At 43.7% G+C, this 18,166-nt stretch overlaps 1 protein-coding gene across 1 annotated transcript in view; it reads right to left on the bottom strand.

Moving 5' to 3' along the window:
- LOC126066682 (kinesin-like protein KIF28P) overlaps positions 1 to 18,166 on the bottom strand; it is an 83,107-nt gene that overhangs the window by 15,842 nt on the left and 49,099 nt on the right. Inside the window, 7 exon segments of the mRNA XM_049867928.1 lie at positions 847 to 972; positions 2,468 to 2,586; positions 9,612 to 9,734; positions 9,737 to 9,758; positions 13,841 to 13,964; positions 15,607 to 15,661; positions 16,319 to 16,409. Coding sequence (XP_049723885.1) covers positions 847 to 972; positions 2,468 to 2,586; positions 9,612 to 9,734; positions 9,737 to 9,758; positions 13,841 to 13,964; positions 15,607 to 15,661; positions 16,319 to 16,409 — 660 coding nt within the window.

The raw sequence follows: 18,166 nt of genomic DNA, 5'->3' as shown, positions 1-18,166 counted from the left end.
CATTCCACACAAAGTTCACCTGAGAATGAGAGGCACGTCCTCTGACGACAGACTAAAGACTCAGCTGGAGGTGGAGCCTGAGGGTACCTCCAAAGGCTAACACTTATCAGGGACACTAAAGGGTAAAAAAAAAGGCCAGCTCTTTCTAGTTCCTTCCGTGAAAGCAGTGGGGGAGGAAACTGTTCCTAAAATGGAACTTCCTAACAATGAGCAACATCAAACCTGGAAATGGATCAGCCCACAGAGTTTGTGAAATGGCCTTTTCTGGAATTTTAATAAGAGTATGGTGTATGGGTTTTCTCATTGCTCCAGAATGGCCTCTCTCTCTCTCACTTGTATCTGTATGTACGCGCATGCACGCACACACACACACATACACGTACCACTACCACTTAGATAAACTTTGTGGCTTTCTTCTGGTGGTCCGAATGGCTAAAGCACTTGGCTGCTAACTGAAAGATTACAGGTTCAATCCACCTGGAAACACTTTGTAATAAGGGCTTGGTGATCTGCTTCTGAAAAATGAGCCATGGAAAACTCTATGGAGCCCAATTCTGCTCTGATACACATGGAGTTGCCATGAGTCAGAATCGACTCAGTAGCAACTGGTTTTCTGGCAATGAACAGAAAATGCTCAATACTGGTGGTTAGGACAGGTCCTAGGAGAGGAACATGGAGGAGGGAACTCCTCTCCCTAGATCCTGTCCCCCAGAACCCCAGCTCACACTTGGAACACTTCCTTCCCCTTCACTGGATCTGTATAGGGTGTCAAAATAACCTTTGTCCCTAGGAAGTGCATCAGGAAGCCCCTGTGGCAGCTCACGCTGCCCACAGACACAGCCTCACCTCATGAGTCCTCTGGCTGGTCACCTTCACCATGACCTCCTTCTGTAGGTCATAGCCCCTGGAATCTGAGGATGCCAAATTCTTCACTTTCAATTCCATTTTAAGTCCGTAGTAAAGGAAGCATTTCTCACTAAAACAATCCTACATTTATCATGTCATACCATTTTTGCAATTTCTTTCTCATCCTCCCCCACACTCAGCCATGAGTCAGACTTTTTAAAAGAAAATAGCCCCACTCTTGCTCCTTGGAATTCCCATCAAGAGAAATGAAAGAACAAGAAAGCTTCTCAATAATATCTTGGAACTAACACTTGCAATACTTAGCCAAGTGATTAGGTCTCTTAGAAGTTTCAGGCTGATTCTCACTCTTTGTCACCCGGGAGCTACCCCCAGCCCAGGTCCTGGTCATCAAGGTGCCTGGACCCAGAGAGGCCATTTTGAAGAACAATCTAGAATGGGGTGGTTATGGCAAGCAAGCGTTGGTCCTGGTGGACCAAGGGTGGAAGGAATAGTGCTTGGGGCTGGAACTGGAAAGGCCTAGGCTCTGTTGTTAGCTCCCTCCATGACCTTGGGCCAATCCTCTCCCCTTTCTGGGCCTCTGTATTCATCTACACCATGAGTCAGTCTAGGGTAGTAGGAGTGTTGAACCTGTTCTCTAAAGTCCTTTCTGGACCTGACATTATGGAGTTTTCTGGTTCTCAATAAATTACTGCCATGGAGGTTCATTGCAGCACTGTTCACTGGTCACGATAGTCGAAAGATGAAAACAACCTAAATGCCCATCAATAGAAGAGTGGATAAACAAAATGTGGTGTATACACACAGTCTTAGAGAAAAATGAAGTTCTGATACATGCTACACATGGATGAACCTTAAAAACATTATGTTAAGTATAATCTGTCAGTCACGAAAGGACAAATATGGTATGATCCCACTTATATAAAATAGGTAAATGTATAGAGACCAAAGTTTATTAGTAGTGGGAAGGAGGGGGGAAAGGAGAGTCTTTCCCTAGGGGACACTGAGTTTCTGTTATTGGTGGTAGAATAATTTGGAAATGGGTAGTGGTAATAGTTGTACAACATGATGAACCTCATCTTCATTACTGAATTGCACATGTACAAATTATTGAATTGGCAAAAGTTTTGTTACATATATATTTTTTACCACAATAAAACAAAATTTTTGAAAGGTTAAAAAAATTGCTATGGATTGAATTGTGGCCCCCCTAAAAGATATCTTGAAATCCTAACCCCTGTACCTGTGAATTTGACCCTTTTGGAAATAGGGTCTTTGAAAATGTTATCAGTTAGGTTAACTTGAGGTCATACTGGAGTAGGGTGGGTATTACTGGTGTCCATATAAAAGAGAAGATACACAGAGGCAGGGTGACAGAGGAAGGAGGCCATGTGAAGCTATAGCTGCAAGCAAAGGAATGCCTGGAGCTACCAGAAGCTAGGAGAGAAGCATGAAACAGATTCCTCAGAAGGAATCAACACAGCCAATACCCTGATTTCTGACTCCCAGCCTCCAGAACTGTGAGACAATAAATTTCTGTTCTTTCAAGCCACACTCTTGGTGGTATTTTGTTACAGCCACCCTAAGAAACTGAGACAGTTACCTTCTTCAGCTCTTCACTCATTTGGTTTGCTTCCGCGGCCAGGGGCATCAGTTTGACATAATCCTGGAACACAGCCAGGACACTCGGGTCTGCCTTCCCATCTCCGCTATTCCTGGCACCTGTAGAAAGGAATATCAGAACGAAAACGGCAGGCGGTCGCTTGTTCTGTAATACTATCCAGTCGTGAATAAATGTGTATGTTAGTTCATTCAGCTGTCCATTTAATAGTTCATCAAATATCTACTGAGCAGAAAATTACTATTATGTAATTAAGGAGTCCTGGTAGCCCAGTGGAAACCCTGGTGGTGTAGTGGTTAAGAGCTACAGCTGCTAACCAAAAGGTCAGCAGTTCAAATCTACCAGCTGCTCCTTTACTCTATGGGGCAGTTCTACTCTGTCCTATGGGATTGCTATGAGTCAGAACTGACTGGACAGCAATGGGTTTGGTTTTGGGTTTGGTAGCCCAACAGTTAAGTGCTTGGCTCTAATCAAAAAGTTGGTCGTTCTAACCCAATTGACGGCTCTAGAGGAGAAAACCTGGTGATCTGCTCCCATGAAGATTATAGCCTAGAAAACCCTATGGGGCAGCTCAACTCTGTCACGTGGGGTCGCTATGAGTCAAAATCAACTCAATGGCACCTAAAAACAATACCAATACCATGTAATTAAAAAAAAAAAAATAAGTGGAGGAAAGACACTCCCTGGTTTTTTAAGTCAGTAGTCGCTCATCTCAACCTGTGGATCTTGGCAAACAATGACAGGAAGACTCTCAGCCTCCAGTTCTCACTTTTTAAAATATATATATATATATTATCGTGGTGAAAATATACACAACATATGCCAATTCAACAATTCCTGCATGTATAACTCAGTGATATTAATCAGACTCCTCAAGCTGACTATCCTTGCTTGCTACCCTTTTCCAAACTATTCCATCACCATTAACACAAGCTCAATACCCCCTAAGCAAAAGCCCCCTCTTTCCCACTCCGTCCCATCCCTGGTAACCACTAATAATCTCTGGTTTCCATAAATTTATTTCATATAAGTGAGATCATACAGTATTTGTCCTTTTGTGACTGAGTTACTTCACTCAGCATAATGTTTTCAAGGAGCTCCTGGGGAGCGCAAATGATTAAGCACTGGATTACTCACAGAAGGGTTGGCATTTCAGACCACCCAGACGTGTCTCAGATATAAGGCTTGATGATCTGCTTCTGAAAGGTCACAGTCTTAAAAACCCTATAGGGCAGTTTTACTCTGCACACTTGTGGTCACCGTGAGTTGAAATTGATTCCACAGCAACCAACAACAAAGATGTTTTCAAGGTTCATCTATGTTGTAGCATATATCAGGACTTCATTTCTCTTTATGGCTGAGTAGTATTCCATTGTGTGTATATACCACATTTTGTTTATCCATTCATTTACCGAAGAACATTTTGGTTGTTTCTACCTTTTGGCTATTGTGAAAAGTGCTGCAATGAATGTTGGTGTACAGGTTTCTGTTTGCATTCCTGCTTTCACTTTTTCTGGGTATATACCCAGGATTGAGATTCCTCGGTCATATAGTAGTTCTATGTTCAACTTTTTAAGGAACCGCCAAACTTTTCCACAGTGGCTACACCATTTTACATTTCTGCCAGCAAAGGACGAGGGTTCCAGTTTCTCTACAACCTCACTAACTCCTATTGTTTTCCGTTTGTTTTTTTTTTTTCTTTCTTCTTCTTATCATTAGCATTCCAATAGGGGTGAGGTGTTGTCTTAGGCTGTGTTCTGTAGGGAAGCAAAACCAGTAAAGTGTATAAATATCTATATACAGAGATTTATATAAATGAAATGGCTTATGCGTTTGTAGAGGCTGGAATGTCCCAAATCTATGGGTCAGGCTGGAGGCTTCTCCTGATTCATGTAGCTGCAGGGGCTGGCGAATCCAAGATTGGCAGGTCAGACGGCAGGGCTCTTGCTCATGGGCTGTGAAGGCTGATGAATCCCAAAATTGGCAGGCAAGACTGTAAGTAAGCTGCTAGTTCAAGTCCCAAGAACCAGAGGTCAGACAAAGAGGAGCCAGCTGCGGAATCCGGAGTGAGCAAAAGTCCATGAGCCTTGCCAGGATGTCCACTTACATTTGGTGTAGGCCGCATGCCCAAGGAAACTCCCTTTCAACTGATTGACCACTCACAGCATATCCCATCATGGAGGTGATCACATTATATCAAATCTCATCATGGAAGTGTTCACATCATCATACAACTCCCAAACTACATCATAACTGCCAAACCACTGAGAATCATGGCCCAGCCAAGCTGACACACAATCCTAACCATCTCAGGTAGTGTCTCATTGTGGTTATGATTTGCAACTCTCTAATCAACGGCAGTGGGTTTTCTTTTTTTTTTAATGGCTCCAACGTGGTAGTGGCTCAGCCTCTTGTTGTGAACTCTCAACTCTGTAGGAATTCCTTACTCCTGCATTAAGGCCTGACTCCCAGAGCTGCCCACACAGCTGCCTGGTTGGGGCCTGCAGCCTTTACTAGAGTCTGAGCACCTTCAATGTAGAATCTGGAGCTTGTTCAGCTTCATATGGCACCCACCATCCTCGGGCAGGGAAGGCAGGTGTGCAATCAATCCTTGCGAATAAAGAAATGAAAAGGTGGGTTACCCAGGCTTGGTACTTTAAAGTCTTGTCTATTTTGGCTAGGAACTTCAGCAGAAGATGAATTTCAAGATATTTTGCAAAAATTCAGAGAAAGCAATTTTGGTGTAGAGAAAAGGGAAGAATTATTTTGCACATATGTGGGTTTATCCCACTGTTCATCACCTGTGGTTTTATTAAGGCAAGTTCATGGAGAGCTCATGTGCTTGGAGTTTAGATCTCACTTTAAGAGCAGTGAGATGTATTGAATATTTTTCAGCAGAAGAGTGTCATGATCCAATTTAAAATATTTAGAAATCTCTTATGAGTGACAAATGGACTAGAGGAGTTAAAAAGGGAACCATTTAAGCAAGAGATGGTGGCTTGCACTGAAACAGTGGCACAGGGAGATGGAGAAAAGGCAGTTTGAATGAAAGAGTGAGGAAAAGGATGAGTACTAGATTTTTGGCTTCAGCAATTTGCCAAGATGGGAAAACAGGGGACAAAAGCAGGCTTGAAGAGCATGGGGAATCAAGACCTCTTTGGGGACACTATTAAGGTTGAGATGCCTTTGAGACACACAAGCAGAGATATTAAGAAGGCAGTTGGACAGATGACTGTGAAGCTCAGGCTAAGATGGCATTTAGAGCCACTGAGACAGGGTGAGATCAACCCAGGGGAAGAGCATAAAGGTAGAGAACAGTTCCAGGACCAAGCCCTGGGGCACACCAAGATGTCAAGACTGGTTTGATGAAGAGGAGCCAGGAAAGGGAATGTGGAAGAGGTATCCTGGAGGAAAGCCAGGAGAGGATATTGTTCTCAGAGTAAAATATTTCAACAAGGAGAGAGAGAGAGTGCTAAACTTCTTAAAATGTTGCCGAGACCTTAGTAAAATGAATATAGACACATGCCTACTAGATTTGTGTAGGGCACTGACAACCTTGTCAAGTACAACATCAGTGGATGGTTGGAACAAGCCAGACTGGAGTAGGCTAAGAGCCTGGGAGATGAAAAAAATGGGAGCAACATGTTTATTAGTTTCATTATAAAAAAGAAAAAAAAAATGGCAGTAGTTAGAGGTGGGATGTGGTTCAAGGTAGGGCTTTACTTATTTATTTGTATACAGAAGATATTGGAGCATGCTTGCATGTGATGGGAATGATCCACAGAGAGCATGTGATGATGCAGGAAAAGGGGTAGGGGACTCCTGAAGGAGGTGAGAGGGCCTGGGACCCAGAGGACAATCAGAGGATTGGCCTTTGATAGGAGTGAAGACATTTCTTGTGACTGGCGAAAAGGCAGTGCAGGTAGGCTTATGGATTTTAAACAGATAAAATAAGCCCATATTACAGATAAAGAAAAATGGGAAGTACATATTACATTAACAGTTTCCCCACCCAAAGACAGTATACAGTACTGGGGAAACCAGCACAGCTTGTCTAAGACAAGGTCATGGAAGCTCCCTAGTCACATCCAAACTCCCTGAGGGACTGAATTACTGGGCTGAGGGCTGGGGACCATGGTCTTAGTGAACATCTAGCTCAGTTGGCATAACATAGTTTATAAAGAAAATGTTCTACATCCTACTTTGGTGAGTAGCATCTGGGATCTTAAAAGCTTGCAAGTGTCCATCGAAGATACTCCACTGGTCTCACCCTGTCTGGAGCAAAAGAATGAAGATAACCAAAGAAACAGGGAAAGATTAGTCCAAAGGAATAATGGACCACAAGTACCACAGCCTCCTCCAGACTAAGTCCAACACAACCAGATGGTGCTCAGCTACCACCGCAGACTGCTCTGATAGGGATCACAATAGAGGGTACTGGTCAGAGCTGGAGAAAAATGTAGAAAAAAATTCTAACTCACACACATACAAAAAAAGACCAGACTTATGGGTCTGACAGAGACTGGAGAAACTCCGAGAGTATGGCCCCCAGACTCCCTTTTAACTCAGTACTGAAGTCACTCCTGAGGTTCGCCCTTCAGCCAAAGATTAGACAGGCACATAAAACAAAACAATACTAAAGGGGCATACCAGTCCAGGAGCAAGGATGAGAAGGCAGGAGGGGACAGGAAAGCCGGTAACAGGGGAACTCAAGGTCAAGAACGGGAGAGTGGTGACATGTCATGGGGGTGGCAACCAATGTCAGAAAACAGTATGTGTATTAATTGTCTAATGAGAAACTAATTTGTTCTGTAAACCCTCAACTAAAATATAGTAAAAAAAATGAGTTGGTAAGAATTTGGACAAATGAAAATTCTTATACTCTGGTGGTGTAAGTGTAAATTGGTACAACCACTTTGGAAAACTAATTAACAACAATAAAAGTTTTCCCACCCAGGGAAGACTAGATTGGTATTGAACTGAAATTAGAAGTATCAGTATGAACTCATGGTTTTAAAGGCACAAAGATATAGACAAAGATACACATCAGTGAACACACTTAGCACTAGATCTTGATTTATAAATACCATTTTCCATTAAAAGGAATTAGGAATCCTTGGAGAAATGACAGATACCAGTGCTGCAAATGGGAACCTACAAGATAAGTCTGGAATTTCCTTATACCAGAAAATAAGGCCGTGCTGAAAGAAAGATAGGTCGTGTCAAAAAGACATAAAAGCCAGCTTGAAGGGGGTCCCACTGGCCAAATCTAGGACAATTTGACGATCAAATTATGAAAGCAACAGAATATAACCCACTGAGAAAATAGAATTCATGAGTTTATAGTGATATAAATAAATGAATAAATGAAAACGGATAAAAATGTCTTCTTTATACTAGAAGGTCTGTGAATAAATGTAGAAGGAATGATGGAGCTAGAAATTCACCATTTGCCAAAAATCACAATTTTTTCTGGTAAGAATGTTCAAAGAATGATAAAACTAGGGGATGAAAGTTTTGATGAGGTATTGGTATCTGCCGATATCTCCCCATAAAATATTCCTTAATTAAAAGAGAAAATTAGTAACCCAGCATATACCACCTTAATCAAGTGATCACAGTTAGCATCATCAATAACTTTGTGATGTGAGACACCAAGAAGGATACAACATCACTTTTGTGGCATTCTTGCCCAAAATGTGTAACTTCATAAAAACCCAAATTAAGGAACATTATATAAAACAACTGATACTTAGTTTTAAAAGTGTCAAGGTCATGAAAGGCAAAGACATACTTGGTGAACTGTTCCAGACTTAAGGAGACCAAAGACATATGACAACTAAATGCAACATGTGAGCCTGGATTGGACCCTGGACAAGGGTATCAGTGAAATAATTAAATATGAACAAGGCTTGTAGGTTAAACAATAGTGTTGTATCATGTTAATTTTCTGATTTTGATCATTGTACTGTGGTCATGTAAGAGAATGTGTTTTTCCTAGGAAATATACATTGAAGTATTTAATGTAACTAAATGTCTGTGGCTTACTTATTCTCAAATAGCCTGAAAAATATATATATGTATGTACATATATACCACATATATGTGTATATATGTTTACATATATTTTATATATGAAATAGAGCAAATGTAGAAAAATGTTAAAACTGGGAAATCTGAGTGAAGTTAACTGTTTTGGAGGGTTCAAGAAATTATCTTGAAATTAAGAATTACCAAAAAAATGTCTTCCTACCATGGTAACAGGCTATAGGAAACTAGAACAGAATGTAACTTCCTGGCCAAGATGCAGTGAAAATCTTGCCTATGAGGGGCCACGTGATGACCACAGAGGGACAGGTTTCAAGTGCAAAGACAGCTGCCAAGAAAAGTCATCTAAAACATGGACATTAGGCACAGGAATGACTGTCCTTTAGCTGTCATAGCAGAGCATATAAGAATTCTCCAATTCCCTTGGGGAACGTACCATCGTTGACTTACTACTTAATATTGAGAAAAAACAGTTGCTGTTGAATTGACTCAGACTCATGGTTACCCCATGTGTGTCAGAGTAGAACTGTGCTCCACAGGGTTTTCAATGCTGATTTTTCCGAAGTAGATTGTCCAGCTTTTCTTCCGAGGCATCTCTGGGTGAACTCAAACCTTCAACCCTTCAGTTAGCAGCCAATCACTTTAACTGTTTGTACCACCCAGGGACTCCACTTCCTATTGATTAGGGTCCAAACTGAGACATTAGATGTTAATTTGTAGAAGACTGGCAAATTACAAATGATTTTTTGTCCAGTAGAAATTATCGCCCCAAAGACCATTAATTAGCTTTGTCTAACTCAGCAATTTAAATCAGCATTCTTTCTTCCATTTGCTTTATATACTCTTCTTTACTCCTTTGAACCATCTTTACCCTCATTAATGAGGGAACCAGGTTAAACAAATCTTTAACATGTGCTCACTATGGAAATCATATTTTCACTTTCTAAAAATTGTACTTTGACCCAACAAGAGATGATTTTTTTTTTTTTAAAGGAAAGCAGAAAAGCACACAGTGAAAGCAATTCCTTTCAGAGAGCCACATGGAAAATGCCAGAGGGCAGGGCTCCAGGCTACTCACCAAGGTTGTCCACACTCACACCCTCCTCCACAGCTGCTCTCTCCAGCTGGAAAAAGTCATAGTCAAACCTGCTCAAGTCCTCACTGCCTCGCTCAGAAGGAAACCCAAGGTAGAGGTAGGCACGGTGGATCCCAAAATAATGCAGTCCTAGGGAGGAGGCGGGAGCCAATGGTGGTTTAGGGATAGAATTCTTGCCTTCCATGGGAGAGACCCGGGGTGTCTGGCCAATGGACCTCATGCACAGCCACCACTGACTGTCAGAGGAGACTTACATGTTGCTAAGATGCTGAGCAGGTTTCAGCAGAGCTTCTAGACTAAGGTGGACTAGGAAGAAAGGCCTGGTGATCTACTTCCAAAAATAATGTTTTTGTTGTTTGGTGCATTTGAGTCAGTTCCAACTCATAGCGACCCCATGCACAACAGAATGAAACACTGCCCAGTCCTGTGCCATCCTCACAATTGTTTCTATGCTTGAGCCCATTGTTGCAGCTTCTGTGTCAATCCATCTCATTGAGGGTTTCCTCTTTTTGCCTGACCCTCTATTTTACCAACCATGATGTCCTCCAGGATCTAATCCCTCCTGATAACATGTCCAAAGTATATGAGATGAAGTCTCGCCATCCTTGCTTCTAAGGGGCATTCTGGTTGTACTTCTTCCAAGGCAGATTTGTTTGATCTTTTGGCACTCCATGGTATATTCAATATTCTTCACCAACACCGCAATTCAAAGGCGTCAATTCTTCTTCCGTCTTCCTTATTCATTGTCCAGCTTTCGCATGCATATGGGGTGATTGAAAACACTGTGGCTTGGGTTAGGCGCACCTTAGTCTTCAAGGTGACATCTTTGCTTTTTAATGCTTTAAAGAGGTCTTTTGCAGCAGATTTGCCCAATGCAATGCATCTTTTGATTTGTTGAATTCTTCTTCCCTGGATGTTGATTATGGATCCAAACAAAATGAAATCCTTGATAGCCTTAGTCTTTTCTCGGTTTATCATGATGTTGTTTATTGGTCCAGTTGTGAGGGTTTTTTTTTGTTTTTGTTTTCTTTATGTTGAGGTGTAATCCATACTGAAGGCTGTGGTCTTTGATCTTCATCAGTAAGTGTTTCAAGTCCTCTTCACTTTCAGCAAGCGAGGTTCTGTCATCTGCATAATGACAGTTGTTAATGAGTCTTCCTCCAATCCTGATGCCCCATTCTTCCTCATGTAGTCCAGCTTCTAGATTATTTGCTCAGCATACAAATTGAATAGGTATGGTGAAAGGATACAACCCTGACACACACATTTCCTGACTTTAAACCAGGCAGTATCCCCTTGTTCTGTTCAAATGACTGCCTCTTGGTCTATGTACAGATTCCTCATGGGCACACTTAAGTGTTACAGAATTCCCATTCTCTGCCATGTCATCCACAATTTGTTAGGATCCACACAGTCGAATGCCTTAGCATAGCCAATAAAACACAAACATCTTTCTCATATTCTCTACTTTCAGCCAGGATCCACCTGATATCAGCAGTGATATCCCTGGTTCCATGTCCTCTTCTAAATCTGGCTTGGATTTCTGGCAGTTCCCTGTTAATATACTGCTGCAGCCACTTTTGAATGATCTTCAGCAAAATTTTGCTTGTGTGTGATATTAATGATATTGTTCGACAATTTCCGCATTCAGTTGGATCACCTTTCTTTGGAATAGGCATAAATATGGATCTCTTCCAGTTGGTTGCCCAGGTAGCTGTCTTCCAAATTTCTTGGTATAGTAGAAACATCTGAACTGGTATCCCGTCAATTCCCGGAGCCGTTTTTTTTGCCAATGCCTTCAGTGCAGCTTAGACTTTTTCCCTCAGTACCATCAGTTTTTGATCATAGGATACCTCCTGAAATGGTTGAATGACAACCAATTCTTTTTGGTATAGCAACTCTGTGTATTCCTTCCATCTTCTTTGAGTTGTTTAATATTTCCCCGTAGAATTTTCAGTATTGCAACTCGAAGCTTGAATTTTTTCTTCAGTTCTTTAAGCTTGAGAAATGTTGAGCGTGTTATTCCCTTTTGGTTTTCTATCTCCAGATCTTTGCACATGCCATCATTTGTCTTCTTGACCCACCCTTTGAAATCTTCTGTTAAGCTATTTTACTTCAACATTTTTTCCTTTGGCTTTAGCTACTCGGTGTTCAAGAGCAAGTTTCAGAGCCTCTTCTGACATCCGTTTAGGCCTTTTCTTTCTCTTCTGTCTTTTTAATGACCTCTTGCTTTCTTTGTGTATGGTGTCCTTGATGTCATTCCACAGCTCGTCTGGTCTTCAGTCAGTAGTGTTCAATGCATCAAATCTATTCTTGAGATGGTCTCTAAATTCAGGTGGGATATACTCAAGGTCGTACTTTGGTTCTCGTGGACTTTTTAAAATTTTCTTCAGTTTCAGCTTGAACTTGTATATGAGTAATTGATGGTCTGATCCCCAGTCAGCCCCGGTGTTGTTCTGACTGATGATATTGAGCTTTTCAATTGTCTCTTTCCACAGATACAGTCGATTTGATTCCAGTATATTCCATCTGGCAAGGTCAATGTGTATAGTTGCCATTTATGTTGGTGAAAAAAGGTATTTGCACTGAAGAAGTCATTGGTCTTGCAAAATTCAATAATACGATCTCTGGCCTCATTTCTGTCATCAAGGCCATACTTTACAATTACCGATCCTTCTCGTTTCCAAAAATAAGCCAATAAAAACCCTATGATCACAATGGCCCAATTCTGTTGTGCATGGGGTCACCATGAATTGGGGACTGGCTCCATGGCAGGTCTGTGTGGAGATGGCACACTCAGAGGGAAGATGCTGCCCTTGCATTACACCCCCGAGGCCAGAGAAGTGTGAGGTCAACCTTGCTCCAAGGAGGAGCAAAGTCCGCAAGCCCAGCCCAGCCTTGTTTAAAGGATCTAAGAAATGTTCTTCCCTCCTGAGTCCCTCCCCACCCCCACCAAACAGGGACACATCCATGTAGGAGGAGGGGCATCTTGCTTTTGCAGGCCAGCTGTCATGTGTTTCTCCATTTAGTTCACACACCAAGCACTATCAGGCACTGGGGAATCGGTGGGGAACAAACAGACCCTACTCCTCCCTTCAAGGATTTTATCAATTAACTGTAATTACAAACTATTAAGATGCCGTGAAGAAGTACAGGTGCTTTAGCCCAGTATCAAAAAAAAAAAAAAAGAACATACCTGTTGCTGTCGAGTCAATTCTGACTCACAGCAACCCTACAGAACAGAGTAAAACGGCTCCATAGGGTTTTCAAGGCTGTAATCTTTACGGAAGCAGACTGCCAGGTCTTCTTCCCTCAGAGCAGCTAGTGGGTTCAAACTGTCGACCTTCCTGTTAGCAGCTAAGCGCTTAACCACCGTACCACCAGGGCTCCTTCAGCCAAGTATACAAGGGGCCTAATTCAGACTGGGGATTAGGGGAGTCCTCTTGGAAGATGTAATATGTAAGTTGAGACTTCAAGAGTGGTAAGTGTTGGTATTGCACAGAACTCCACTCTGAACAGAGTCTGGGATTTTTTTGAGCAACCAGAAGAATGTCAGTGGGGCAAGGGGAAGGGTGCACATGCAGGGCAGCAATGCCAGAGAAGGTTGGAGGAGGTGGTGGGCCACACAGGTGTTGTAGGCCATGTCCGAATTTTGTCCTAAGGTGGAAGTCACTTAAGGATTTTTAAAAAGGAGTTACCTAATCCCGTTTGCATTTCTAAAAGGCTATCTTTGTTTCTGTATGGAGAATGGATTGGATAGGGCAAAAGGGCTGCTGGGAGGTTGGTTAGTGTCTCCTGAAGTGGTAGGGTCTTGGATAGGCTGGTGGAGAGGAGATGAAAGGAGATCAGTGTTTGCAAAGGTAATGACAGCCCCTCTCAATGACAGGTTTTTGAAAGAAAATCTAAAGTGTCATACAAGGTCAGAGTTGTTGGGATGTTGGAGGTGATCTGGGTCACCTCTGTTTTCTAGGCAAGGTCCAGCTAACAGCAGATCCTCTGACTCCCATGACTGTCTCTCTGTGATGTGAGGAAGAGATCGTGTGGCTACTGCAGTTCTGGGGCAGAGGCACACATGGGTGGTGAGCACCTATCAGCCCTCACTATGGGTTTTATGGCCCCTTACATGTCTTATGTGTCCCAGCCACAGGAACGCCCTAGCCCCATGCTCAGATCAGGTTTATGACACTCTGAGGCCCTGAGGGAAAGTTTACCAAATGCTGCAGCTTTGTCTTCCTCATGATTGGCACCCTGTTAACGACAACCTTGCATTTGCTGTACGGAGTTACTGTCACTTTACTGTCCAAATTTGTGAAGGAAGCATGTTTGTCTGTAATTCTAAAAAGACAGGAGTTTGTCTAAGTTACCAAGTAAATGATGATTTCAGTGAACAGTTTAGGTTATTCTTTCTCATTTGCACAGTTGTGTAAGATCTATAGCTGCTAAAGAATGGCTTGGAGCGTTTGCTGGGGTCCTCCTGTGTGTGGTGGCTCACAGCGTGTGGAGAGAATAATGGGTGCAGAAGGGACAGAAGGATCCTGCCCTTAAGGAGCACATGGACTGGGGAGGCAATGAAGCAACTTATTAATGGAACAAACAGGAGCTGAGTGCCTACAGCTAGCTGCAAGGTGCCAGGAGACCCAGACACTCACAGTGCAATAGGATTTAGTGGTGGGGACCATGGAAAGAAAAAAATCAAAGAGGTCTGAGAAGAGAATCTTGGAGTGGTGGCTTAATAACGAACTTTCCACATTACACATAAGTTTAGGTCTGTTTCTGGGTCTACTTCTATATAAATTCGTATGTTATAAGATTTGGGGCTGGAAGTCAGAAGTGTCAGATTGGCTACCCCTTGTTTGCCCTGAATAACCAGCTTCCTAACTATTTTAGGTTGTTCCTGGATTACTTGGCTGTCACGGAATGTTCTGGATGTTTAGACACATGTCTTTCTAGATCCGTTGTTTGCATGGGGCCTGGAGACCTGTGGGAAAGGTTTTAATCTCAGCTTGTCATTGACGTTCAGCCATTTACAGACGTGTGTTGGACTTACAAGAGTCCCCACAGGAAGTGGTCTGGGAAGGGAGGTGAGGTGAGCTTCAGGAACTATCTGAGGCAACAGACTGGAGCAGGCAGTGCAGGGAGAGACAGCACAGAGTGAGGTGATGCCAATGGACCCCTCTGTTAGTACTGTCCCCCTGTGCAGCCCCTCCCACAGGGCTGCGTGCTGTGTGCTTTGGCTCAGAGAGGCCTGAGATACATGGAAGACGGGCCTCTTCCTGAAAGAGCTGACCTTGCTTTGCTGGCTGGAAACCTGAGGGCAGTCAGGACATAATGGTCCCAGGAGGAGGAGAGAGAGAACCCCGAAGCGGTGCCTCACCACCTCATGACCCACCCACCCCATCAGAGCTGGGAAGACAGCTCTGGTTTTACAAACCTCCCCCCCCAATAGGGTTTCACAGGACCTCCTGTAGGGAACTCCTGAGGGAGTCTCTGGGGAGGGGGAGTACCCCCAAAGTCTGGGCTTTCTGCTAATCCAGCCAGAAAGGGCTCCAAACAGAAATCAAGGATGCTTTTGCCTTAGTGGTGAAACCATGGAAGACATGGGCTCCTGTGGTGGGATTGGCCTTTAACTCTTTTCATTTACTGGCCAGATCTGCTTGTATCTACTTGTGAGGAATTATCAGAGTCTAGCAGCTGACTTTCCCTCTTCTCCCAAGAGCCAAGGGAACATAAAGTGACCACAGAAGACTGGATTTCAGTTAGAGGGTAAAGGCCCTTCCCAGAAACTTTGTTAGATAAACATTAGAGCAGGCCACTAAGTGGGCCACCAGAAAGCCTGGTAACTTTCTTACTGTTGGTTGTCCAGATGGATTTGTGATCTGGCCTGACAATGACTAGATGACCTTTGAGAAGCTCCTGTGGCCTGAGTAGTCATAATGCTCTAATATTTGGACAAAGACACAGATTCATAGACACCTACCCCAAACCTTGAAGAGTGATAGCGTTTGAAGCAGCCTGACCAGCATCACATGAACCTGTAAAGAATTGAAATAACATGTTTTCAGAGTTTTTCAGGATTTGACCTTATTAAGATGCTTGATATTTTTTCTTCAGTAGGATCATGTGAAGGAATTTTCCCATTGGAATTTTCAATCATAATGGTACTTGGACGTTACCTTGCTTTATGGATAATTGTTGCATTTTCTGCCCTTTTGGTGGGGTTCCTAACTTTCTTTAAAGTTCTACCTGCTTCGTGTGAATTCTGGAAGAAGAAGCTGTTGAGTCTGGGCCTTAGGACACAGTTTCAGGAAAGGTGCTGCTCTTTAAATCTGTTTCCATCTAGTGACTGACCCTGTGGAGAGCATCAGGGCCACCCTCCTGGGTGGGCTGGCCCTCTCTCCGAGCATCCCCTGCTTCCTTTCCAGCAGTCTCTGCTTCCTTCACAGTGCAGTTTGTTGTTCTCCATCCTCAACTCTCTCATCAGCTTCACTCACATAGCGGCTGGGGTGAGGAAAGCTAGCTGTTACTACAGTACTGAACACAGTATTCCAATGTATTCAGTGTTCATTTAGCTCAAGAAGCAATTTCAAAGACTGATCCCTCCTCAGAAACCACAGAACTGTAGCAATAAGGAACATGCTGGTGGGGCAAGAAGCACAGCAGTGCGGGAGTAGATCCCAGGGAGTCAGTACCAGCGTGAATGAAGTACTTGAGCACAGCCGTGAGCTGGGGGTCCTCGCTGACATTGAGGCGGTGAGGGAAGGTCTTCATCACCTGCTGCTCCTGGAGGAGAAACAGAGAGGCTGCTGCCACCAGACAGGGCAGCACACTCAAGAGTGGAATGTGTCCTTTCTACCCACTTCTCAGTCAGCATTGTCCATGCCTCCTACCAAGCAGACTACATACTAAAGCAAACCTGGAGGAGGAACAGTGACGGGGCTGAGGGCACCCTGAGAGCGGGGGTGAAAGCCTTCTGGCACCAGCTGTTGGGGTCCTGGAGTATCTGGACAGGACTATTTCAAGACACTGCCAGTTTCCAATCCTCTTCTCCCCTTCCCATCTGTCCTTGCCTTGCCCCTTTCCGCCTTTACTTCTACCCCCCACGAGGCTCCTGCCTCCCCAACTGTCTGGATGTTCCAACTTGGTGCCCCACCTGGGCAATCCTTCTCCAGGTCTCCATTAAACTTGTCACACTACCAGAACCTGGTTGAATGGACATGGGAAATACAGGAAGGAGAGGAGAACTGTGTCGTCTCATTTGGGGGAGAGCAGCTAGGAGTACATAGCAAGGTGTGTATAACTTTTTGTATGAGAGACTGACTTGATTTGTAAACTTTCACTTAAAGCACAAAAAAAAAAAAACTTATCACCCTACATCTCATTCTCCCAAAGTCCTGCTGGCTGCCTAGTTTGATACCCAGATACTGACATTAAGAAATGGCATGTTGCCTTCCCCTCCCCTGGCTTCCTAAATACATCTCACTCTTTAACAGGTTCATTGCTATTGTGCTCACAGAGGATTGAGAGTGGAATAAACTGGGCAGGGAAGAGGAAAACTTTTAAATCTTGAAATGCTTTCTGATCAAGTATAAAGAGGATAAAATCCTTCTAACCATTATTGTCCCCGCAGAACCTAGGATGTTGTCTGTGCTCCTGTGCTCAGAATCCTACCTGACCTTCACAGCTGGGAGTCGAATCCACCACTTACATGGAACATGACTTTAATAATGTTCCAGCTGCTGGGTGTGCCGGTGCCACACCCAAGCCTTTAGGCTCCTGGGACCCTAATTTGACTCTGTCTCCTGACCCCAGATTTCCATTCCAGCCACACCCACCGCCACAGAGGCTCTCATCTATTCTGGGCTTCAGGAACCTGCCAGAATCTGGACTGGCCCTCTCCTACCACTCCCAAGTATCTGGGGTCTGGATCGCCACTGGGGGATTTTTCCACAGCCTTGTGGGGTGTGGTGATGAGGAGGGGAAGCAGAGGGGCACCTCTCTCCCCCATGTGACAAATTCACATCACCGCCCATTTTTAATCTGATATTGGCAGTGTATCCCAGGATAGATACCTTGGCTCAGGGTTGCACCATACAGTCCCTGGAAGACAACTCACGTTCCTCAAATTCTCCACAAATTCCTGATTACCAGCAGCCTGAATGTGATCCTCAGCTTCACTGACCAGTGCACACTAGGGCCTCTCTGCTTCCTTCCTTATTGCAGCCTGTTGTTCTCCTCCAGCTGTGCCAGTAATTTTATTATAAGTCATATGTCACGTGTCAGTACCAGCAAAACCCAAACCAGCTGCCGTGGAGTCGACTCTGACTCCTGGTGACCCCATGTGTGTCAGAGTAGAACTGTGCTCTATGGGGTCTTCAATGGCTGATTTTTCAGAATCAGATCACGAAGATTTTCTTCCCAGCTACCTCTGGGTGGACTTGAACCTCCAATCTTTCAGTTAGTAGCCGAGTGCATTTACCCAGAGACTGCACAACCCAGAGACTCCACGTCACATATTACTTAGTCACTGAAAAAACCCA

Source organism: Elephas maximus, chromosome 24 (assembly GCF_024166365.1).
Source record: "Elephas maximus indicus isolate mEleMax1 chromosome 24, mEleMax1 primary haplotype, whole genome shotgun sequence".
Classification (NCBI taxonomy): domain Eukaryota; kingdom Metazoa; phylum Chordata; class Mammalia; order Proboscidea; family Elephantidae; genus Elephas; species Elephas maximus.
This window is presented reverse-complemented; position numbering and strand designations above follow the sequence as displayed.